This window comes from Halictus rubicundus, chromosome 14 (assembly GCF_050948215.1).
Source record: "Halictus rubicundus isolate RS-2024b chromosome 14, iyHalRubi1_principal, whole genome shotgun sequence".
Taxonomy (NCBI): domain Eukaryota; kingdom Metazoa; phylum Arthropoda; class Insecta; order Hymenoptera; family Halictidae; genus Halictus; species Halictus rubicundus.
Window position 1 is genome coordinate 3,785,757 of NC_135162.1, and position 25,691 is coordinate 3,811,447.

General features: G+C 32.4%; 1 protein-coding gene across 4 annotated transcripts in view; it reads left to right on the forward strand.

Moving 5' to 3' along the window:
* LOC143360924 (uncharacterized) overlaps positions 1-25,691 on the forward strand; it is a 333,702-nt gene that overhangs the window by 298,845 nt on the left and 9,166 nt on the right. For all 4 annotated transcript variants that reach the window (XR_013083372.1, XM_076800123.1, XM_076800125.1 and 1 more), the window contains exons 9-10: positions 4,853-4,972; positions 15,218-15,459. Coding sequence is in view for 3 of the 4 variants with exons in the window: in XM_076800123.1 (XP_076656238.1) it covers positions 4,853-4,972; positions 15,218-15,459 (362 nt within the window). In the remaining variant the exon portion in view is untranslated. The remainder of the gene's footprint in view (positions 1-4,852; positions 4,973-15,217; positions 15,460-25,691) is intronic.

Consider the following 25,691-nt stretch of genomic DNA (forward strand, 5'->3'; position numbering starts at 1 on the left):
ACTATATAAAAAGCTAAAATAAACCGTAACTTATTGAACTGTCCCACATAGGGTACAGGACTTAATCATTGTGCGAGTACCATTATACAGCGGGGGACAAAAATAAGTGGAAACAGGTAAAAATCTAGTTTATCAAACTAACATGACTGTTATAAATTTAAGTTTTATTTATTATATAGCCTTATAGTGAATAGATTATTTAGTGAATAATTGAAATTCATATATACATCTCTGTGAAAACACGCCGTACCATAACGAAAATGACAGCCATTCAAGCAATTTAATACTGAAATCCTTACAAAATTTTTTAGTTTTCTTAGTAGAGTGCTTAGGGTCATTGTCTTATTGAAAGACAAATTCGTCGCCGCAACCCATTTGTAACACTGCTTCTTCTAAATTCTCATTTAGTATATTAATATACTCATCTGCATTCATAATTCCGTCAATTTGTACTGACCTACAAATTTACTTTCGTCGCTGCAAATTATATTTTTCCAAAATGGTAGTGGCATATTCATCTAAATAATATTATATTCTCTAAATAATCTATACACTATAAGGATATATAATAAATATAACAAGTTTGTAACCGTCATGTTATTTCGACTAAGTTTCATTGTTACCTATTTCCACTAACTGTCCACTTATTTTTGTCCCCGACTGTATATATATATATTAACCGATTTGAATGAAACACATTTAATATCTCTTTTTTAATATTCACTATGCTTAAAAAATAAGTATAATTAATATAGGCACAGTAATTGTGTCTTTTAAGCCGGTAATAATATTTTTTCCAATACACTTACAACAGTAATAATTATTTTCATCTAGCAAGGCGGTGTATTTAGGTTTCAAAAAATTTCATTGAAATATGATAAGAAATGACACGTATACCCATGTAAGAATAATACTATTCTAGTAGAAGCAGAAAATCGACTGCTTATTATTTTGTATATCCCTACCAGTGTCGCAATTACCTGCTAATTATGTTTAAGATAAAATCAAATTTTAAATGATCAAGTTGGGTATTAAGAATTATTGCATTTAAAAAAATCTCAAAGCTACTTTGATTTATGAAATGAAAGTGGGAATTTCGACAATTTATATCATCCTACATTAAATGATAAAAAAGCTTTAATTTCTACCATTTTCCGAGTGATTATATTCCATTCAAATTAGTTGTGATTAAACTACATGTTTAATCACTTTACACATTGTAACTGTTACATATTTGTAAATCGAGCAACAATGTGTATTAATGCAATGCATAGTATCAAAGAACTAAGAGAATACAAATCCATTGTATAACTTCACAAATGAAGCGACTAAAATATGTACAAAGATTGTTGTAATTCGTAATTAAGCAGCTGATTTAGTTTTACAGTTCACAAAAACAAAATTAAAGCACTGTTCTACAGAAGTTTGTTTCGCGTTAGAACCTCGACTGTGGAAACTGTAGTTAAACAAATTTCATGACAGAAAATATGATTATCGAAACAGATTTTGACAAATATGAAGAAGTCAAAATAAAATTGTAATTTTTTAACACACACATTTTCTATAACATTAATAATGTCTTTGAAACGAGTTGGACAACTTAACTCGGTATGTTTTAAGTATTAAAATATTTTTTTAATATTCTTCTTATGCAAACAACTGCATCCTCAATCTGAAATATGAAGTTCTCTTCAACTTTTCTATTCGCATAGTTCTAAATTTATTTTTAAATTAATTTCAAAAAATAGATGGTCGCTATACTACTATTATTATTATTACAGAGTTTCTGCTACACTGTGACTAACCATCCTATTTTAATTAATGAGCAGTAACGATTTTCAGTATAAGTACACTTTATTGAGGAAGAGAAGCTGAATTTGTAGTGTGCAGTGACTACTAGTACTACTTCTACGATCTCGGAGAAATTGAGAATATTTTAAGAATTCGTTAGTGCAGTTAGTGCAGTGAAGGGCTAAACTATACTTCAGGAAACCAGAAATGTTTAACCTTTTTTTATGTAATCCTGTATATTTGGGCGAAAAAGTGCCGAAAATTAACATTTTAATCTTAGGAGATCAGTAGTTCAAAATTTATGTAAAAATGTATGTAAAGATGTGCGATTGCAGCGTTTTAACAGGTAAAGGCGCCGTCATATTCGTATGTACTCAGATATCGTCCAACGAGTGGAGCCACGAGAAGGTTGGTCAGGCTTAACTGTCAAAATCGCTTGAAATCGACCAACTTTAAACACGCATAACATTTCAATCAGTAAATTCCTAACATTGAAACTTGGATTTTCAGCATTTTCTCGCCTAAATCTACAGGATAACATCTACAAAGTTAAAAATTTCTGGTTTCCTAAGGTAAAGTTTAACCGTAGTGAAGATTCTGTAATGATATGAAAGTTCATCAACGGTTTATAAAAAGTATCAGCCCCTTATATTTCATTAGAAAGACAATTCAGAGCTATACTGGTATAATTACTGTAATTACTGAATAGAAATTCATATTTCAGCATATCAAGGTTGCTGTACATCTAGTCAAATTATTAAAAAATACTTTCAATGTAATACGTTAGTGTCAACGTTAATGAATTCAAAGGAGCAGTTTTGAATGTATTGATTTGATCTAGAATTGCATAAAAAATTGTACAAAAGTCTGTCTTATCAAAATTTAGGAGGATTAATCTATTGCTAATATCAAATATTTTCAATAGTTCTGTTTAATTACGCCGTCTGAGACACCACTTTCAACGACTGTGTCTTATAATTTTATTTCAGTAAAAATCTGTCACCTATTTCTGTTTAATTTGAAAATGCACTACATTATTAACTTATGCAATTTTTTTATTACAATTAAGTAACATAAATTCCGGTCTATTCTGATTGTTAGTGTTTCTTCTTTCTATTTGAAAAATCTGAAATCATTTTCTTAAACGAATACACTTGCCAATAGACTTTTCTGCTTATTAAACATATTATTTAAACTGCTTATTTAAACTATTTCTGCTTATTTAACACATTAAGAATTAAAGGTTTATGGACCGGTAATAATTAAGCACTTCTTGCTGCTTTCGGTAAGCCTTTCATTATTACTCCAGAGTTCAATTTATCCGGAAATATCGATGGCCTTAATCCTGATGTGTCTCCGGTACTTTTTTTGACCTAAACATATTTTCGTTTATTTAACACTATCAACCCCTTAATGCTCATGCGTGTGTGAAACATGACCAAAAATGATCATGGATGGTGTCAATTTTTTCTCATGAGAATAAAATGGAAACAATTTTAAATTTAATTTAAATCTCAAAAATTGTTTAAAAAGACTGTATACATGTATCTCCTGTGGTAGTAAGACCATTTAAACAATTATTTATATATGTATATGTATACTGTACATTTACTGTCACATAACAAACAATTTCTTGATCGTGTTATACGCGAGTTAAAAACAATAGTGCGTTAAGGGGTTAAGATTGTGCAATACACTTTGACCAACTGACGCTCTTAAATTCTCAAAAATGGTTTTATATTTGAAAAAGGTATACCAAAATTGTTACTAATGTACACATTCCTTCAGTTGCACTGAGGACCGCAGCACCGTAGTGTAATTAGCACTAGAACAATTTGCATAATCGAGGCTCGAGCGTAGCAAGGAACTCATTGATATTAGGGAATCGAACTTTCCCCGAAAGTACTGCCATCCTTCGTTTTAAGGGGAGGTTCCGTACTAGATCTTTGAAAAAAACTGAATTTTTTTACATTTTTCACTTCTTTGATGTTTAAAGAATATGTTAATAAAGCGAAACTTTGAAATTTTAAGAATTACCAAGACCACAGTCAGAAACATCACTTTTCAAACTGGTGGGACAAATATCTCAAAAACCGATTAATCAATTTGGATGACTCTTTTCTTAAATTATAGAATATAATTTTTTGAAGTTAGTGAACCTCCAATATTTGGAGATTGTTCAAATGTACTCATTTTTCGAGAAAGTAGAATCGTGAAAAAGTTGAGACAAAAATTTTTTTGGCAAGTTTCATAAGTTCACTTCCCCGGAAATTTCATGCAGTTTATGAATATATTTGGCTTTTTATTCAAAATTTAGAGCTGAGGAGTTTGACGTTCCACTGTCCAAAGAGAATGTTTCGAGAGCTGCTACAAAAATGTTGTACTCCCTTGAAAGGGGTACTCCGGAGGTCATCCGAAGAAACTTTTACCTTTGCGAAAACGTTCTCCCCGGCTTTGTTAAGGAATTATTAACGAAAAACGCGAACCAATCAGAGCGCGGCTACAATGGACGCGTTTCGGCTCGGCCAATGCCAACGCCACGCTCAGCGAGGCCTATCGCCGCACCGGACTCTGACCACTATTGCCGCGATCTGATTGGTCCGTGTTTTTTTGTTAATAACTGCTTAACGGTGCCATGGTGAACATTTTCGCAAAGGAAAAAGTTGCTTTAAATGACTTCAGAAGTCACCTTCCTTTCAAGGAAGTATAACATTTTTGGGACACCCTGTATAGCAATATGGACATTATAACACATTGAAGTGAAACAGTTACTCGCCGAATTAAGTTGATATACAATATACAAGAAATTCCGAAAACCATGGATTGTGATTTTATTTAATTTGTTAGGCAACAAATTCTGAATCATTTCTAGACCGGAATCTCCCCTTAGAGAAAGCATTCTACAAGCTAATCCTATTGTTGGTGGGTACACGAGTTCTTCTTTGTCCGTGTCTGCATTGTCAGAAATCACGCTTGAGAAAGATCGCATTGAAAAGCAATTTCCATACGAGCTGGGTGTATAATCGGTAAGAGGATCTAATCGCGTTGCTGCAATTTCCAGCATCTGCACTGGTCGAACCATCACATGGACTCCTTGGATAGCGGGCCTGGACTCGGCTGGTCGCGGACCTCGAGGCCGCGAGTGAACAGCGCCATCGATGTGGCCGGCTTTCTATCCCAGGTACGTAATCGTATCAAACGAGAAAGCTACTACCACCGCGACCAATTTCGCCCGTGAAGCAAAAGCCCCCGAATTGACCATTCCGCTGTTCCGTTGATCGCCGACCTTGAAACATTCGATCGAACCCCGGTGTCGAACCTCTATCAGCCCCTCGCGTCCCGTCGAGATATGCAATCGGAAAAAGTGGAGAACCAATCGCTCGGTTTGTATATGGTGAAAATTTGAACGCCCGTCAAAATTTCCAGCACTCATCGGGGATTTGTCTACCCGAAATAACTTCTCGGTCGCGACGCGACGGGGAAATGCTCGACGAATATTTTCCCCGGAAATCGATTTACCGGCAGAAACCGTTTCATCTCCTCCGACGTTTAATATTCGACAAATTCTTCTCGCAATTTGAAACGTTCGAGTTGGACACTAAATCTCCTACTGGGGAAAAATTCGCGACATTTAACCTATGGTACTTTCGTAGACAACACCAGTACAGAAATCAATTTGGACTCGCTTAGACGTATAGGATAAAATAGTTTACGAAACTTTAAAGTCGTTTCCTAAGAGAACGGTTGATTTTTTACCCATGGTTCCTTTGAGAAGCTTGTTTTCCTCAATGAGTAGAACACGTTGCGATCACAACAAAATTTGACCTTGAAGAAGTCGGTCAAGATCAATTTTGCACTACATTTTTTTTAACTGATCTTCGCCGACAATAATACAATATACAATATATAATACAATAGATTATACATTTTCGGGGTTCTCAAACTGGGTGCCGCACAGGAACAAATTCGATCGTTGTCAGGACATCTTTCATTCGATGCTTAACAAAATTGTCCCGAGAAGACTTACGTGAAGTTTTTTACGTCGTTGCAAAGAATATGGGGAGGGGGGCTTAAATCTTCAAATCGATTATTGACACGTTCACCAAAAAAATTGTTTAATGTTTTTAAAGATGCTTCAATTGGTGGCATTTTGAATGGAAAACATCTTTTCAATTTTGCAGCCGTTACATCGTACAAAAATGTATTAGGTAAAAATCAATGACAGTTTATGAAAGGTAAAGTCTCAAGCTTTAAAATGGGAACAGGTGTATTGTTCTACTATCTTTTGTAACGAAATTATCATAGTTTAAATGTCTACGCCTTTTTCGCAAAAATGTAGTGTTCAAATACGTTTTAGTTCTCGATTTACAGTGCGAAAGAAATTGATTTTTCTGATAAAAAGATTCGTATAAATAAATGAAGATAGGACATCAACTTCGGTACTGTGTCGCTTCCTTCTTGCATAGACGCATAGAATCTAGAAGTAATTTTTTTCTTCGAAAAGTGTTTTGTCACCTTTATTTTAGTAATTAATTGCCTTAACGAGAAAAATAAAGTGAAACAGTATACTCTTGATAATAGCTTTCCATTCTAAGAGGACCATTTTCCTCGTTACCATTTGTCCCTAATAACAGACTATCGCCCACGCTCATTGCTGACCTCGTGTACAGAATAATAAGCTTGCATGTACAAAAAAGCTACACACTTTCTCACTAGAGCACACATTGTATGTACATTAATGTATATAATCGTTGTAATTTACTGTAATATAGAATATGTGGTTTTATTTGTCGACCAAACCAAACCTTACAGTGATTAGTATTTCGTACGTAATGTTCTTCCTCACATCTGTGAAGTAAGTTTTGTTGTTATTAATGTTCGCTCGAATATATGAAAGCTGAGGTTTTATTGAACTACGAAATTGAAAAAGTAACTAAACAAGTTCTCCGACAGGAGAATCTTACATTTCTTGTCTGTATAAATAACATTAACACTGTAATAGAACAATTCGTTTCATTTTTATTTTTATTTATTTTACATACTCAAAACAAATAGGGTATTTCCATACATGAAATGAGTATTTATAATGCAAAATATATTTCTCTATTTATTTCCATTATGTGAAATAGTAATGTTAATGTCTTTAATTTTGAAAGTAGTGTCAACGAATAGTATAGGATCCGAAGGAAATTTTTTTAAATATTACTAGAACATTGACGAAACGAATTATCAGGGATTTTAACCTTTTAACTGAGCGACTTTTCAATAATAAATATTTAAAGACACCGGATGTAAGACAATTAAAACTAACATAACAAATATTTTGATACAGTCGACATAAACACGATGTAGTTTATATGTGAATATTATGACACAATACGACAGAATTATTTGTTGAATTAAGAGGAAAATTGTTGACAAATGATAGAGAACATCAGTGACAAGTCATCCGTAGTTAAAAGGTGAAAATAATGAGCCTTTTAATGGTTACGGTCAGAGTTGGGCAAATTTTATTTTAAGTAATAAATAACAAATTACAAATTAAATTAATATATCATTTGTAAATAATAATTAAATTTTTATTTAATTAAATAATCATTTAAATAGTTCCACATATAGTTTATTTATTATTTTTTGCTTGCAAATAAAATGTTATTCCTCATTCGGATTTTAGGGAAAGCCAAATAATAAATAATTTGGCATAGTGCTCCATGAATTCCGAATTCGTGGGGTAGGGAGACTGCGTTTGTTTACAAACATACGCCTCAACAAAAACACAAGAAGAGCTGAATGAAAAACTAAATAAATAAATTTTTATTACTGAAACAATTGATTAAATAAATAAATACACCTTTATTATTGAAACAATTGCCCAAATAAAAAATGAATTTTTATTATTTAAAAGATTGTTTGGATAATAAATGGTAATAAATAATAATTTGTATAGTAGATATATAAACAAATTTTTGTAATTATTTGTTCAAAATGTTGGCTTGTATAGCATATTAAAAAATCGTCGAAATCAGTGTGGTGGTAGAGATATCGATAATTGCTCGATCACGTCGAACAATTTTTGTGTTTTGTCAGAAAAAACTGAGATTTCATCGTGTTATTTAAGTTATTTTATGGTCGCACTGTCGATTTTTCAGTTGCTTCGTTGTGAACTGAATGATATCGCTTAGAGCGATTGAAGACCCTGACTTCGTGACTATGGCTATCCGAATAAATTATAAATAATAAATAATAAGAAATGGAATGATAATTAATAATTAAGAATTGAAATTGTATTTATAAATAAGAAATAAATTTATTATTTAAATAGTTTATTCAGATCTATATAAATAATAAATAATTGTTTTCGTCTCTTAGTTCTTAGTTAAATAATTCTTTATTGAAATAATTATTGAAATGAAAATTTACTTAAATGATGCCCAACTCTGGTTACGGTTACCGACCGTTCAAGATAATATTTTCCGCATAATTTCATTTTGCGTAGTGGAAATTATACTATTTAGGCAGGAATTTATAATATTTCTTTGTAACGTACCCAAGCGAAGCGATTTCTTTGCATACAAGTACAATTTCGAGAATGGATATTTAAATAAATAACGAACGCGAAAGATACCGTACAAAATAGATACGTCGAACGGTAAAGTTCAAGGCAGTTAGAGGTGAAGTGTAGTTTACAGGCTGATCAATAAGTTCAGTAGTTTACTAGTAAGAAAATTGTTAAGCTCACTGGAGGACATATGGACCGTCAGCGGTAATCACCTAGCACTCAGAGTGTTTTAACTACACAGTTTTTACAGGTATAGACATTTTTCAGTCAGTGTCGAACAATCATAAATGTACATTGTTCCTTTCACTGTGATTTCTACATTGTCTGATAATCCGGAGCAAGAAACGGCACACGCGTGCTATCGTTACGTTCTCGTGTGCAGTAAGCGTCGCTTAAATTCATACGTTCTAATACTTGCGAGATTTTTCTGTAAAAATTGCTTCCTTTTTATAGTTGAAGTTAAACAAATTTACATACGCATAGATGCATTATTTGCAATTGCATTTAATGTGTGACAATTTGAAACTATAACTTATTTCTAAAAACGTTAATTAGACTCATTGAAAAAAACTCGTCAATTTATTAGCCATCCATAATCGTGCGTATTTAGTTACAAATAATGTAGGTGGCAGATGAACGCTTAAATGAAGTTATAATATTTTTTATGAAATATTAACAAAATTTAAAAAATAATAATAATAATATTAATAATATAATGATATTGATAATATTAGTTTAAATTAATTGCAATTATTTTTGTTGACAAATGACAAGAATTCAATTTGACAACTTTACAAAATTCTTGGTAGATATTATGCCATTCCGTTTATAAGAAAGTTCTTTACTGTTATTTCCGCACAACATTGTTACATTTAGCATTAAAATTTTTGTCGACATCAAATATAAAATTGTCTGAAGAAAGTAGCATTTTTTTTATACTTTGTTTTACATTGTACTTGAACATATCGACTAGCTGACCGTAAATAATCTACAAAATCGAAGTCTTATCTAATAAAAGAAAAAAGTGAAACTCGACTGGTGCGAGTTCAGCCTTTTAACTTCAAAATAAAAAATTTCTGACTTTTGGTTTTTCGTCGATAAAACTTCTATCAGCGAATAATAATATTATAATATAACGCAAAAATCGACATATTTGTAATTGTACATTGTAAACGTTAAGAGGCAGTTTTATGGAACATTTTATTAATTAATTATTCTATACATAAAGCCCTTCAAAGCAACATTTATATTTCAAGTACATAAACTTCGGTATTTTCAATGATTCCAAATAAAATAGTACTTTCAAAATATTTTCTTACAAATAATGTATTTTGTTTTAAAAAGTACATATACGATTTAAATTAAAATAGACTATATTTACTATTTATTGTTTGTAATCATATTTTATACAGCTTCATACGCAAAAGGGTATCTACAAATACAACGTTTGGTAAATTAATTTAGCTAAAATTGCATAACAAAAATATTCAATAAACAAAAATCTTGCATGTATTAAGATGTATTTCAGATGTATGTACATATACATGACACTCACTGTGTATGCCCAAAATTTTCTAAATAATTTATAAACGATACTTTCTTCTAACACGATTTCTATTTTCAACTTTTATTTTAACACTCTGGTTTGTATTCGTCTACCTATAAAAATGGGAAAAGTGAAGTGATAGTACATTTCTAGATTTAAAATTTATTTTTGTAAATTTAAAGAAAAAATTACGACTTCTTACACTTTTCAATAAAAAACAGACCTTCCTTTATTTTTTATCGCCTTTCGCATCCGTTTTGATAGACAATTATGCAATAGTTGAATATAATCTTGTGATGTATTATCCCACCTTTTTTTCAGGGATTGTTTTAGTTTAATAACGCTTTGAACTTGTTTATTGTCTTTATAAACAGCCCGAACATGGTGTCCCCAACAGTTGTCAATAATATTTAAACCTGGTAAGTGTGCTGGCCAGTTTAAAAGTAGAATAATATTGCGTGAGAAATAGTTTAAATTTTTGCAATTCAAATACATTTTTGCTATTGTTATGCCGGCAAATAAAGATATTCCCAGCAATAGACAGGGCAAACTTGCTAATTTCTTCTTGTGTTCTATCAAGGTAAGTTGTGCTATTCATTCGGTCTTCGATGATTTCGATATCAATCGGTCCATTGCAGCCAATGCCTGCCCAAATCATTACGCTTCCGTTAACCATTTGACAACGCGCTTTGATAATAATAAAAAGAGGAAGGGGAACCATCAGAACAATAATTAAATCCTCTCCTATCTATAAATATTACACTACTGTTATTTTTCATTTTATTGAACATATTCTTTGGCAAAGTTTAGTCTATGTTGTTTTTGATTTCATGTTAATATCGTTTACCATTTAAATTGTAACTGCATCTGGAGTATAACGTTGTTAGAATTAGTTTAATAGAGCCATGATTTCGATCAAGCCTGTATACAGTTTTCATTCGACATAAGACGACGATGTTGTTTTCGCAACAAGAAAATTTCTATCCCCTCTTCTACTTCCCCCCTCTATCCTTTTCCGACAAAAGATATCGATGCTTGGCCGACAATTTTCTGGTTTGTCGAACAACTTTATCGGACCCATAATCTCACGGTCCACTCAAGGACAATGTCAAGCCGAACAGGTGTACCCGTATCCGCAATACGCCGAAAGCTGCCCAGAGCCATCGTCTTATATCGAAAGAAAACTGTAATAGCACGTTTTAAACTCAAACAAGCAGAGACCGCAGAAGAACGTTCACTACATACTTTTATTTTTGTTACACTTTCGAATAATACTTTTAATTAATACTTTAATTTTGTTTACCTTTTTCAATTTCGCCTTTAAGTAAATTACAGATAACCTTTCTCTTCATACACCTTGCAGTCTTCGTAACAGATACATACTTATATTTTCTTAAATCCAGATTAATTTAAATAGTTTCATAATATTATAACGTCTATTATAACGTAATAATATAACGTCCTAATACCTGTATTAGTTTTTCACGAATCCTATTTCTGTATTAAATACAGTCTTTACTCGATATATGTCTGAAATATCTAGCCGATAAAAGTCCCAGAAATATCTCGTCTCGGTCGCCAAGGAGTGTAAACAGAATGCGGATCGGGTATATCGTTGTAAGACCAGGATACCACTACTAATCCAATAACAAAATTTCTTTATTTTTCATTATTTTTTTATGGGACTTTCACCAATATATTTGTAGCATTTTTTTTTATTCAAATGATACCAAACACAATCATATTTGGTATCACTTTCATGAGAAAAGTGCCACGAATGTGTAGGTGAAAGTTATAAACAAATAACGAAAAATAAAGAAGTTTTGTTATTGGATTAGTAGTGGTCTCACACCGATACACCCGACTCGCATTATGCATAATTTGTATTATGTGTATCAAAGAATAGTATCTTCCAGCCGATATATGTCCCTGACCAGACCCCAGTTTTGGACATATATCGAGTCAACACTGTGCTTCTAATCTTAAAATGGTGTAGATGCTAAGGAAAATGAAATGAAAGTCCTCGCGTACTATCATCTTGCCATTAAAAATTCTTGCCTTTAAATTTTGTCGATAAATACAAAAGAAAGCAAAGCAGTGTTTGTTTTTGAGTTTACGTACATTACGGGCCCGTATCATATCGGGCAAACGAATGCATATAACATACAAATAAATGTTATAAACAAATCTGCTCATGAAATACATAATGGCAAAAAATCCCTTCAAAATGCAATAAGATAGTGTTCATAAATAGTTCTAAAGATTTGAAAAATTGTAAACATACGCATCAAAACTTGACAGTAGTACACGTGTAGGTACTTTTTTTTGTTAAAACATGTATGCTAAGAAAAAAAATTTATATCCATATAATGACATTAAATATCTGAAGTACCGAACGATACTTGAGAAAAATTGAATTACCTACATGTTATCTGAATTACGTGCATAAGAAACAGCTGAAATATAGCATCACTTCTATCTTTATTTATTTTCTAGGTAGCCTATAACAAAATGTAGCAGTGTTAAATAACAATTTTAAATGATAAAGACATAGTTTAACTTGTATGTGATTCTACAAGTAATTTTTAAATATGTACAATGTACAATGTCCTTGATATGATTGTATCGTTGTACGAAAATAATTTTTAATAACAAAATGGAGGTAGACGTATCTCAAATATGAGTGAGATTATTATCATTACACTTTCATACTTCGTTTAAAGATACAGTTATTATTGTTTCATTATTGTACATATGTTAACATAGGAAGATGAGTAATGAGAAAATACGTATACTCTCAGATTATTGATTTATTTGTTTGTGATAAATAATAACGCAATATAAGTGTAATATTCTGACATAGAATTGAACAATATTAACAAAAAATGTATTATTTCCATTAGGCTTTATTTTCCTACTTTAACGTACTCTTTAGTACTAAGCAATTTTCATCTAACAATGAGTTTTATTATGCAATCTACAGGGTAAGCCAACAAGAACTACTATGTAAAATAACTCAGTATCTATTGATTGTATCAATAACATTTTGTATGAATTACGTAGCATTTTAAGGGACACGTTAAACGAGTACAATTGAATTTTTTATATCACATTTCTTCTGAGATATCAAGGTGACCTTGAGTATTTTCAAAACTGTTCTCAAAGTCAACTCAAAACCATCATATAAAAATGATAACAAAATCATATAGAAATTAGATATAAAAAAATCAAATCATACTCATTCGATGCGCATCTTAAAATGTTGCATGATCCATTAAAAAGTTTTTAGTACAATCAATAGACACCGAGTTATTTTAGATGGAAGTTGTTACTGGCTCACTCTCTATGTCTAAAAATTATTTTAAAATAACAAAATCTCTTAAATAGTTTAAAATATACATCATCAAAAAAGTATTGTTCCTCCCTATTAACTTTTTGAGTTTTACTATAGTTTCTTCTATTGAGTACATTATTATAGTATATACATATACATATGTACACGTTCATATATTCATCACATTACTAAACATGAAAATGTTTAGCTTACACGCTATAGAAATGGCAGCCATGTTTATTGTTCGGCTTACGAATGTGGAGAAAGAGCATTAACGATACGGTGGGCTATTGTTAATGAGCAAAAACAAATGGCCAGCGAACGAAGGATCACAAATACGATTCGGCATCCGGTATTCGATCGACCACTTCCTGGTCATTTTCTAAGAGGATTTCTCTGTTTCTCTGTAAAAAGTCCATATAATACAGAGAAAAAGGAATACCGCCCTGTGACACCATCGCACAACACAATAGATTTAAGGAGCAACTAATTCAAAATTCAAAATTTGATTCTTTGTAATTCCGATGAATACGAAGACACTGAATTATATTACAATTTTGTTGTTCTTCTAATTTCGAGTTTATTTTTATTATTATACAGGGCGAGTCTGTGTAAAAAAAAACTATATCACTTACCTTCACTCGTAAACTGGTTGTTGTACAACCTATTTACTTTATACTTGTTATTGTATAAAAAGAGGAATCATACGAAAGTGGTTTGATACAATATAATAATTAATAAACAGAGTAAAAATACGAAATTATTATGGGGTACAAAAATTAATAATTATCAAGGTACTCTTTAATGAAAAAAAAACGCTTGAATGTATGTTATTCGCTTTCATGGATTGCACAGGACAACAATTTGAACGACTTACATTAAAGAGTAATTTTTTAATTAAAAGAAAATAATAATACAAGAATAATATTTAATTGTTTTATTTTTATCGACATTCAATAAATGATGTAATAAGTGCACGTGGAAAATTGATTGCGTTATTTATGAGTACAGTGGAAACAAGTTATCTATTTTCATTGAAAAGTAGTATACAATGAGACGTTAAGAATATCTATGCTCATAAATATATGTATGTTTACCACAATAATGATCAATTACTTGGCTCAACTTCGTTTATAAAACACTGGTTATTGTAATTCAAAAGCCATCACTTACTTGCATACAGTAACGCAAATATTCGTGTACAATGTAAAAGAGAATGATTTTTTTAAAAGTGAACCAAACGACTTCGATTTTTTTAAAAGTTAGAACAATTAGTTTGCTACGTGACGTGAAATTACTTAATTGGTCGGAATTGTGAAGACCATTCTCCAGAATCTTTTAATGCTTGGTGGGTTTAGTGTTAAGGATAGTGCAAATCACAGTTTTTCAGAATATATATAACTGACACATACCTACCAAATGCAGTATTTAAATTTTACAATACAGGCTCGGATAAAAAAGTTGTAAAAAACCTTTAAAATTTTCTTCGCGATTCCAACCAATTGCAATTTTTATTCACATCAGTAAACGTAAACTAATTTTTCTAACTTCTCAAAAAGTTCAAGTCGTTTGAATATTACTGTGAGTCACCGAATGTATAATGCAGAACAAACTGCGTACAGAGTACTTTTGAACAATGCACTATTTAAGATAATCAATCGCAGCGTGATAAAGTTACTTCTCCGAAAAATGAGCAAAATATATGTATGTCATCGTATCGGTAAACGTATATCATAATTTTATCAAGTATTTCTTCTTCATTCGTTACTTTTCTATATTTATTTGCAGTCATTCAACACATACATATATACATTATATTATTGCTTTTGTAAGTGTACCTGCAAGCAAACACGCATAGAAACGACGAAATATAGATGGCAATTTTTCGTGGAGGAAGCAAACCATTTCCAGTGAATAAAAAACGCAACAGCTTATGCGATGTAGTCTGCTTTATTCGGCTATATTGCAGTTCCGTTTCAATTTCCAGGAATTTTTACGAAGGCACGGTTCAACTTCGAAATTGTGTCGGAAAGTTCGCAGTGCAGACAATTTACCGCTCGCATCGACGAATCGACCAGATCAGCGTAATTCGAAAGAAGATGGCATCGATGGTGACAAAGAGTCCTTTCTAAAGCCAACTCCAGAAGAAAAATCCGAAGATTCCAAACTGAAGAGGCAGACCACTTGCAAAGGCGGTCCGAAGGAAAATCATCAGCAACAGTCTTCAAGGTAAGTGCACTAGAAATACGTGATTTCTTTATTTCACTCCCTGCATTACGATTCACTTTACGGTTACAGTGATTCGAACTTTTTTGTCATCCATAATCAGCTAGAAGAAGAACAAAGTTTATGTCTATTTTATACCTATACAGGGCGAGACATTTAAAACAGGCCACCTGAATAACTCGGTTGCTATTGGTGATTGAAAAAAATGTGTCAGACTACATTTATTCTTTTTTTTTTTTTTTTGTAGATGGACGCGTAGAGAACATACGAAGGTCAACTGAAAGTAAAATATTTTCAATCGTAGTTGATATTCCATAACCTTGAATGACCTTGAGTCGCAGATCACTGTACGCGTCTTAAAGCGCCCTATTAGATATTACACACACAAATAAATCTTTCCAATGAAAAAAACGGAGTTGACCTTCACATGTCCATCAATGAGATTAGGCCACCCTCGCAATCAAACAAGTTGTGTCTGATACATTTTTTTCTAGCAACAATAGCAACCGAGTTGTTCTGGTGGTCTGTTTTAAATGCCTCATCCTGTACATTCTCCAACGACTATACAGGTTGTCTTATGGGCTTTCGTCTCAAATGGCTTTTCCAGATAAAAAGTTTAATCATTTTTATGGGTAATAACGATCTCCATCGATTGGTGTATTAAAAAATAGATGGATCCGTTCAAAAAAATTGAAAGTGACCTTCATATGCCCTTTACTCCTCCACCTATTAAACACTATTAACATAGAATTATGTCTACCTTGAAACCATGTAACTTCTGTTTGAAACATTTGTCGATATCATTCATAATTTCAGAGATAGTTGAGTGGTTCACTTAAAATGTGACACCCTGTATATCGACGACAACGAAAAAGAATTTCGGGTTAAAGGGAATTAGTAACGTATATATTTACGTTTATATTTAACGTATATATTTTCTGAATCATACAAAATCGAAGTCTTATCTAATAAAAGAAAAGAGTGAAAAGTTAAAATTTGTTATAGTGATTATTTTTTTCAACCGTTGTGCACCTCGCAGATACTAGCAAAATTTGTCCATCAAGTATTTTCCTCGTCTATATACGGATACCGCAACCGTGGATGCGTTACAGCATTCTCTCCGTAACTGTGAAAACTATGGGTCTACAGAGTCACAGTTATAGAAGAGTTACTACATTCCTTGTAGTGTTCCGAACGCAGGAAAGGATAGCGATTGAAAAAGGAAGAGAAACTAGGTTCGGGGCGTTTGGCAAACATTAAAAGACTCGTGCGAGCTCAGCCTTTTAACCTCAAAAAGCAAAATTCCCTATTTTCAGTTTTTTGAATAAATGAAATGTAATACAGAATAATGTATTAATAAAATAATATAATAAACGACATTCGACATGTAATGCAGTTCTTCAGCTATGATTTCTTGGTTTGTCAGTGCCATTTTGGACGCGAATATAACATCCCTAATTTGCTAAGTGACAGGATTTCTTTCGTGAAAACGTATTTTTTATATTAGATACATTTACCTAATATTCGAAAACTGCATTATTCTATAGAGTAAATATATGTCTTTTTAATCTTTGTATTTCAATTATTAAGTCGATTATCACACGTTAAACAACACAATGCCGTCGGTCAGACCTTGTATTTTTAATCTTGCATGCACCAGAAAAATAAACACCATCTCGTTAAATGTAACGAGAATTTATAATCACGAGAGTGCAGATCATCATACACATACATACATATATAAATTCACATTTTCATAGAAAGCTTGTTCAAATCAGAATTACAATGCGCAGTTGAATCTTCATTCGCAGTTGAGTAATAATAATTACAAATGGATGTACAGGGGTAATACTTTATCACATACTTCGAAGTAGTATTGTACACACTATATGCATACGAGAAGAATTATTAATTGAGCCTACAATTGTTCACAGATCTGTTAACAGATCTGTTGGGTTGTTTGTATTGGTTTTTGGTACGAATGAGTTGGTATGCTTGAGTTTGAACAGAGTATATAGTAATAGAGTGAGTGTGAATTGTGACAATCGACAGTGCTGGGGGATATAGGTTAGGTTCGCCGCGTGTGAGAGATATTGTGTCTGCCAGTGAATATAGAGGGTATCAAGTGTTGCATTTATATATCATTTACATTATTGTTATTAAACTAGTTATAAACAGATTTGTGTGTTTCATAATTATTGAACTCATCTCCAACAAGATCATTTGTACCTGTAAAAATATTAATAAATGTGCATCGTACGTTGCATATAAATTAGATGAATAGTTAATGTAATTTGCACTTAAATTTTTCAATTATCTATTTGGAATCGTTTCATCGGCGATGTACTAGCGAAAGGGACTGTCGACTATGTCGAAAGAATCTCGACTCCCGGCACTCCTGCAATCCTCTTGCATATGGAAATCGTTTGCACATGAATCAACTACCCTGAAGTAGTCGATTTATTATTCTATGACCTGGAATTTTTAAGTGCTTGGAATATTCATAACTGTGACTACGCGCTTTCTATCTTCGCCAAACTCGCGAGAAATTGGCGATTAAAACCGTAATTTTAATGATTTCTTAAAAATGATCTTTGACCGATCTCAAGATTACAATGTCTATCGAAATTGATCATTTCGTAGGCTAGTTCATAACATGATACAGAGACAGGGCCTTTTTAATTAGGGAAAATTCTTTCACTTTTCTCTCCTTTCTTGCACACATCTTATTCAAATTGAATGTTCCTCAAAAAATCTTATTTCTCTACACATTTAAAAAATGTGAGATCAAAAAATATCGATCAAAATTGTAAATTATGTCGCTACAAAATTTCGATGGAAACAAACCTGTAACACTATTACTAATTTTAACAAAAAAATTTGAAACAAAATCCGTAAATTTTTAATTGGAAGATGATCGATTCTTTCAGAACTTTTGTGCACAATTAATTAGAAAAAATGAAATAAAGTTTCCGAGCAAGATTATAGGTTGAAACATGACACGAATCATCTTATCTCATAATTATTAAGCTATCGAAAGGTCTGTTATTGGTACTATTGGTATTATTATCGGAGCATAATATCTGACTGCTGTTTCAGCTTTACAGCGACGAATCTTCCAGATTCCTTCTTACAAGCTCTGTCTGTATACAGGGTGTCCCAAAAATGTTGTACTTCCTTGAATGGGGTGATCCCTGAAAAACATGAACCAATCAGAGCGCGGCTACAGCCTGTAGTTGCACTCTGATTGGTGTCCGTTAAATTTTCATTAATATTTCATTAATTATTAGCTTTGGGGCAAACAATGTTTAATACTTTTTTACTTTTAAATTAGTGCTCTTCCGAACTGCCGTAAAAAAGATATGATACTCCATTTAAAAAATACAAAATTAGCTTTTAAATCTGCTAAACGCATCCACTTATGAAACACTCATTTATACCATACAATGATATTATGTCCCCATATTATGTCCCCTTTAGTACCCTGTAATACCTGTAGAAATAATTTTGTTGTACAACGCATAATTTAGAAGTTATTCGAAGTGATCATGTTAGGTGCCTCACCTTTTACGTGTGTGTTAATTAATCTTCACATTCTGGTCACCTAATTCATCCCTCTGTGGATTCAGACTAGTGTCTAATGAATGGCCACAAAAAGTACATTATCGTCACCACCGTCGTTATTGCGAGGATCTTTATCCCCTCTTTGATGGCAGATCATTTTCTTTCGTTTCTTCTTCTGTAGGAACTTTAGGTCCATCTATCGTTTCTGTCTACACTTGAGGATCAAGTCCTTTATGCACGAAGTAGCACGTTATTCAAAAAACGAAATAGCAATTTTCGAGTCGTTTGTGTATGAGAATAATGTGTTGAATAATAATAGTTTCGTTTCCTGATGAACAATTTCCACAAGTTCAAGATTTAGTTTGAGATACTCTATAATTGATAATGTTACATTAAAAAATCCATTGTAGGTTATCTGCTGAGGTTAAAAAGATGAAAGAGATAATCAACTGTGAGGAATAGAGAATTGGTTCTTATATGTGTAAGATAAACCCAATGAAATAATAATTTATATTATAGCAAATGTAGGTGTTAAGTAATATGGCAAAATTTGGTACATTTTAGGAAACTTAAAAGCTGACCCGGTCACGTTTGTATTCTTTAAACAAAACGTGATTTGTAATTCTACCAATACTATCTGTAAATTGAAAGTTTTTTTTATTGTACGAAGTAATTAGATTTTCTTTGATCTATTTAATTTTTTAAATAATTTAAAAAATATCCGTAAAAATGAATACATTTTAAGCATATGTTTATAATTTAACTAATTTTTTAACAAACTTTCTCACACTCAAAAGTCAAACTTTATTACTTTATTTGGAAGAGATCACAGAAAAATACTATTCAAGTTGGAAGTGCAACGCTATTTGACAGTTACACATGGGAGTGAAAAGAAGTTTACAAAATTGCAGATTCAACATACGAATATTCAAATATGAAAAAAATGAACAGTTGCACAGTGTTAAAAAAGCTGACTCATTCTATATAATTTTCGGTATACGGGGTGTCCCAAAAATGTTGCACTTCTTTAAAATGGTTGATTCCTGAGATCATTCGAAGCAACTTTTTCCTTTGCAAGAATGTCCACCGCGTCTTTGTTAATCAGTTAACCGTGGAGTTTAATTTGAAAAATCCCTCACGGCGCGGAATTAAAATCAAGCAACGAGGAATATATACGTCGAACGCAGGCCAAATGCCGCTATTATATATTTTCCGAAAACAATAAAACAAAATGAGGAAGACTTACGTTTTTATTCGAGAAGAAATTAACAATTCATTAACGTTAACCGCACCGCAATAGAGTTTCGGATTGACGTGTATACACGCCGAACGCACTTAACTGGTTAAGGAGTTGTTAACGAAAAACACGGACCAATCAGAGCACGGCTACAGCAGACGGATTTTGGCGTGACGACGGATCCCGGTGAGCTTGGCGTTGGCATTGGCCGAGCCGGAATCCATCTACCGTAGCCTCGCTCTGATTGGTCCGTATTCTTCGTTACTAACTCCTTAACAAAGCCGCAGAGAACATTTTCGCAAAGGAAAAAGTTACTTCAAAAGACCTAAAGAATTACCCCTTTCAAGGAAGTACAACATTTTTAGGACACTTTGTATATACAGCTACGAATATGTAGAATCTAGCCAACTTAATGAAATGCAGCTTGCAGCGTGCTTCTTCAGCTTTGATATCAAAACATAAAGAAATGTAGGATCCCATCGCATCGTTTTGTCCTTGACTGTACTTAGTATTGATGCTGGTTAGAGCTCTTTGTTGAATATTGGTTTTGAAGAGAAATCTGTGGTCGGTTCTCTGTACATCGGCCTCGCCTATTTGCTGTTCTTTAGCTGATAACATGGTAATTAGATTGCTTGCACATGTATGTATTCGTAATGATTGTAGAGTGGGTTCTGGTTTACTCCTATTACTTCCATTATTGGATCCGCCATCGTTGTCACTAGACGAATAAACATTATTGCACGTATTTGACTCTGGAGAGTAACTTGCAACAGTTTTACTCTCAAATGGACACGCACCCTTAGAGTATAGAAAATCTCTTGTACAATAAATTTTGTACAGTTGATTCATAACAAACATTTTACTTTATATTGTCTATGTATACAGGGTGTCCCACGTAACGCGACTCGCTATTTTTCGGCCATATAATAGAAAATATTTTGTACCGTACTCTACAAATGATGATCAAAAAATTCCAAAAATACATACTTCGTTTACATAGCGCAACCAATGTTACCTTAGTTAACATAAATAAGATCGTAGGTTTTTTTCCTGTATAGATTGTACGGGACTTAACGACAAATTCAAAACATATGTTACTTATTTTTTTTTTTCAAATATGTACCAGGTTTACAATAATAATATTTCAATCTCAGTATTTAAATCAAATTTATCATCAAAGGAAAGACTTTTTACACAAAAATATTCTAAAAACAAGGAAACATTTCCATACGGGTGTGCGTATAAATAACGATTAAATACATAAAAATTGTTAATGATTTCGAAAATATAAATACAAGTGCTCCTGTATGTCGTTACTAAAGCATTCTCATATCTAGTTTCTCCAATTCATTTTCAAATTCAGTCTTTTACGATTGGAAATGTTTCAGAATTCTAGGTAGAAATTTTGTAATTGTCTTTATTGAGAAAAACTTATGATTTAACACTCTGGATGAAGATCTATTCTTCCCGAATAGTTCCAACTTATTGTTAACTATTTTTACTTGAGATAAGAACAAAGTATCAACATAATCATTTATAGTAGCTCAATTACTTCTTTCAGATATAGCCTGTTACAAACAATTACATAAATATTAAATATTACATGTCGTGTAAAGTGTTAACCCTATATCTCGACCGGGAGAGTAGATATGAGGTAAAATGGAAAAGATTAGTTTTTGGTCTATTTTTCCTATTTAGTTACATGCCAAAATTTTGAAAAGAATCTAACGAATTTCGAATACACAAATACACGTACTGTAATTAATTTAGATTTTGAAGTAGAACACTCTGGTTGTAAACAATGAAATATTGAAAAAAATATTGAAAAAATGCAGTTTACATTGAGGTTTACGAGCGATATCATTTATATTTTTACAGTATTAGTGTATAGGTATAAGTATTGTTCATGAATTTTTTCAGATCTTTTAGTGAAGTGCACCGTGGTCAAACAAAACAAAAACCGCTTTTTCGACATTTTTCTCACGAAAAACTAATGTAAAATTAGAGATTTTACGTTTCATTTAAACATTTATCACTTCATAAAAACAATTCCATTTCACACAATGGAATACAACTATGTTTCTAAAAATCTATTTGTTTCGAAAACGCACTCTCTGTCTAAAATAAGATTAACTATTATTGAATCGGGAAATTCGAATCGTAAATAACAGAATTAAAAGTTCAGCCAGGATTCGTGTTACACGTAACTTGACTAACTAGAACATCACAGTTTTAACGGGTAAGGGAACAGGGGAATAAGAACTTTAAGGTGAAATTCTCTTAAGGGACATTAGTATGATTTGCGATACCGTGATAAAATTATATGTTCAAACTTCCCAAAGTGAAATCAGATTTGATACAGATAAAGTGTACCTTTCCTAGTCGTTATTTTCAACCATTGAAGAAATGTCTATTGTGTCTTACTTGAAGCGAAATTATTACAACATCACGATCCAATAATTATGAATTATATAGCTATACAGGGTGAATTATTTAAGGTTTGCACCTCAAGTATCTTTGTTGTTTTTAAAGTTACGCCAAATGTCTTAAGGAGAAGGTGAATTTTTGTTATTTTTATTTTTATAAATCTCAAGGTCACCTTCATTCTTTTAAACAGGACTACCCCTTTTTAAACACCTACGATGATAGGCCCTTTCATTAGGAATTTACTGACTATAATTAATGAAGGTCACTCAAGGTCACAGACAGAGGGATAACAATGAATAACATTGAATAACATTGAAAAATATTATTTTTACTAAAAGATAGCGTACAGATGAGTGCTCCAGTACTCTCCAGGAGAGATAAAAGCACGGTAGGGTAATATGAAGTGGCCAGTGGTGGGGGTACCTGTATACTGGTGGTGGGGGTCGCGAAGCGACGGAGGGGAAGAAGCCAGTTTACCGGTTCCCCGACTATGTATCAACTATTTCATGCCTTGCCTCGCGCGACAGCGTGACTGCGAATATATACGTGTACATCTACACTCCACAGCAGTTTGATAGGGGGATCCAGGAGGAGGGAGAGAAATCCTCCGTGGCTCGCGAGCCGCAAGTTGCCCAGACCTGTACGAAACCACGCGAGTCCAACGAATCTTTAAACTCGAAAACAAAGCCTCAAACGAAGGCTTATTCCTTTTTTTCAAAGCGTTTCTTTTTCGAAGCGTTATTCCTTTTTTTCAACTTATTTTCTCATGTAGAATCACCTCCTCCACGGTTGTACCATCAATACTGGGACACCCTGTATAGTCACTCGAAAGTCTGACAGTACCTCCATTGAAAATACGCATAGTGAAAGCAATGTGTGTACTAATAAATCGACTATCTCATAACATGAATATTAATTCTACAACATTTGTCATTTCACAGTAGTACATGTATCGTTGGAATAGTAAAATTATTTACCGTTTCCTTGTGTAAATATACTGCAACTCGTTTATCTTTGTAATCTCCAATATTCCGAATTTGCATATTCAACGCATATTCGCTACATATCAATCGACAGTGATATGCATAAATATTTTATGGTCCCGACGAACTCAATAAACCTCTACAGTAGTATGTGAAACTTACCGTGCACTTTCGTGGTTGTTCGACAATTTTATTGTTCCCATTTATTATACTGTGAATTAGAAATTTTATCGCAGTTTCTCAGTTCTGCGTTGGGTATGAATACGAGCTTCTCTTTAAATATGAATAGCTGCGGAGACTTGACATTAATATGGTACATTAAGTAAACCTCTTTATACCTGAAGCACTGTAACTTAAAAATGGGTTAAACTGTCATTTATTTGAACTCTGTATAGGGTCAACAATGATAATAATAAAAATAATTTTCGCAGGCTGACAAAGAATGTTTGTAAAAAAGTAAAACGCATTAAAAAGAACGGACCGGTTCAATTATTTTGTCATTCTTATGTTCAAAATAAAAATAATTGAGAGAAAATGATTTTATGCTACATCAAAGTCAAATAACTCAGTTCAAAATAAATTGGGTTGCATCAAACGGACTAAATAATTAGTATTAATATCTCTATACTCATTGATATCAATATCTGCAGAAATATGAGAGCAATTAATAATGGAGAAAACATTAAATTATGCAATAAATAGAATGGTATATACCAGGTGTCATATATTAATTAAAATTATTTAGATAACACTTTTATGAATAAACGAATTGAACTTAATAAATAACGGAAAATCCAGTTTAAGAAAACACGGGGAAAAGATTGTCAAATATACAAGTTTTTATTGCTTTCAATAATTAATATTTGAATATAACCTATAATTACTATGCGATTTTTGTTGAAAAATGTGTTGTACAGTTTGTCTAGCGATTATATTTACGCAGGAAACGAATATTACGTAAACCCATTGTATTGTATTAATTTTTCTTATATAATTTTTATCCCTGGCTAGCATGATACTAGATAACGTAGAGTCTTACGTATTACTTGCGTGTGGCATGAAGAACAAGGATATAAGACTCCTAACATATATAGTGACTCACGAAAGTATTCGGACGCCCTTTAAATCAGAATAATTTCCAACGAGAATTTTAGCATGCTATTGTAAAATACACAACTTTTGCCCTACATGTTCAATATTTCTGATTAAAACTTTTCTGTTCACGTCCTATAATAAATTTTATAATTGCGCAACGTGACCATTAACTGTTACAAAAATGTAGCCCTTAGTTCCAGGAACAGCGTTTTACAAAATTGAAATTAAATGAGTGGTTTTATATTTACGCACTTTTAACATTGCGCTTTCGCATCGTTCTTCACAACACGATTACTGCACGACAAATAAAGGAAAACTTCGAGCTGTGACCATTTTACAACTACAAGTACAGAATCCTTCGTAACTCGGTTTTTCCATAGGCACGCTATTAAAGGATTTAAAGTAGTACAGTGTTTTCTCGATATATGTCCCAACTATCTAGCCGATAAAAGTTCCAGTATATTGGCCCTATCAGATCCGTGTTTTGGACATGCATCGTGTAGACATGTATGTTTACACTTCAGAGCTCTTCTATCTTCGGCAGGGATCAAAGAATAGTATCTCCTGGACGATATATGTCCCTGGCTATACCCGTGTTGTGGTCATATATCGAGAAAACACTGTACCGTTTTCCTTCAGTATAGGATGATAGCTCGGAACCGCTTTCGACGTATTGCGGGTGAGGGTACCTAATCAAAAGTTTATGTGTTTTATAGTGGTTCTAAAGAAACATCGTTGTCTTACATCGAAAGAAAACTGTACTTACCATATCCCCAACAAAAAATTAATTATTGAGATTTTGGCCACGATTTCGCGATTTGGAAACACTGGTCGAAGTTCGACTATCCTCCCCTACCTAATTCTTGCATAAAGAAATGTGAACGAATTTTGTTACGCAATTTAATATTGTCTGATATTTTTCTCTTTAT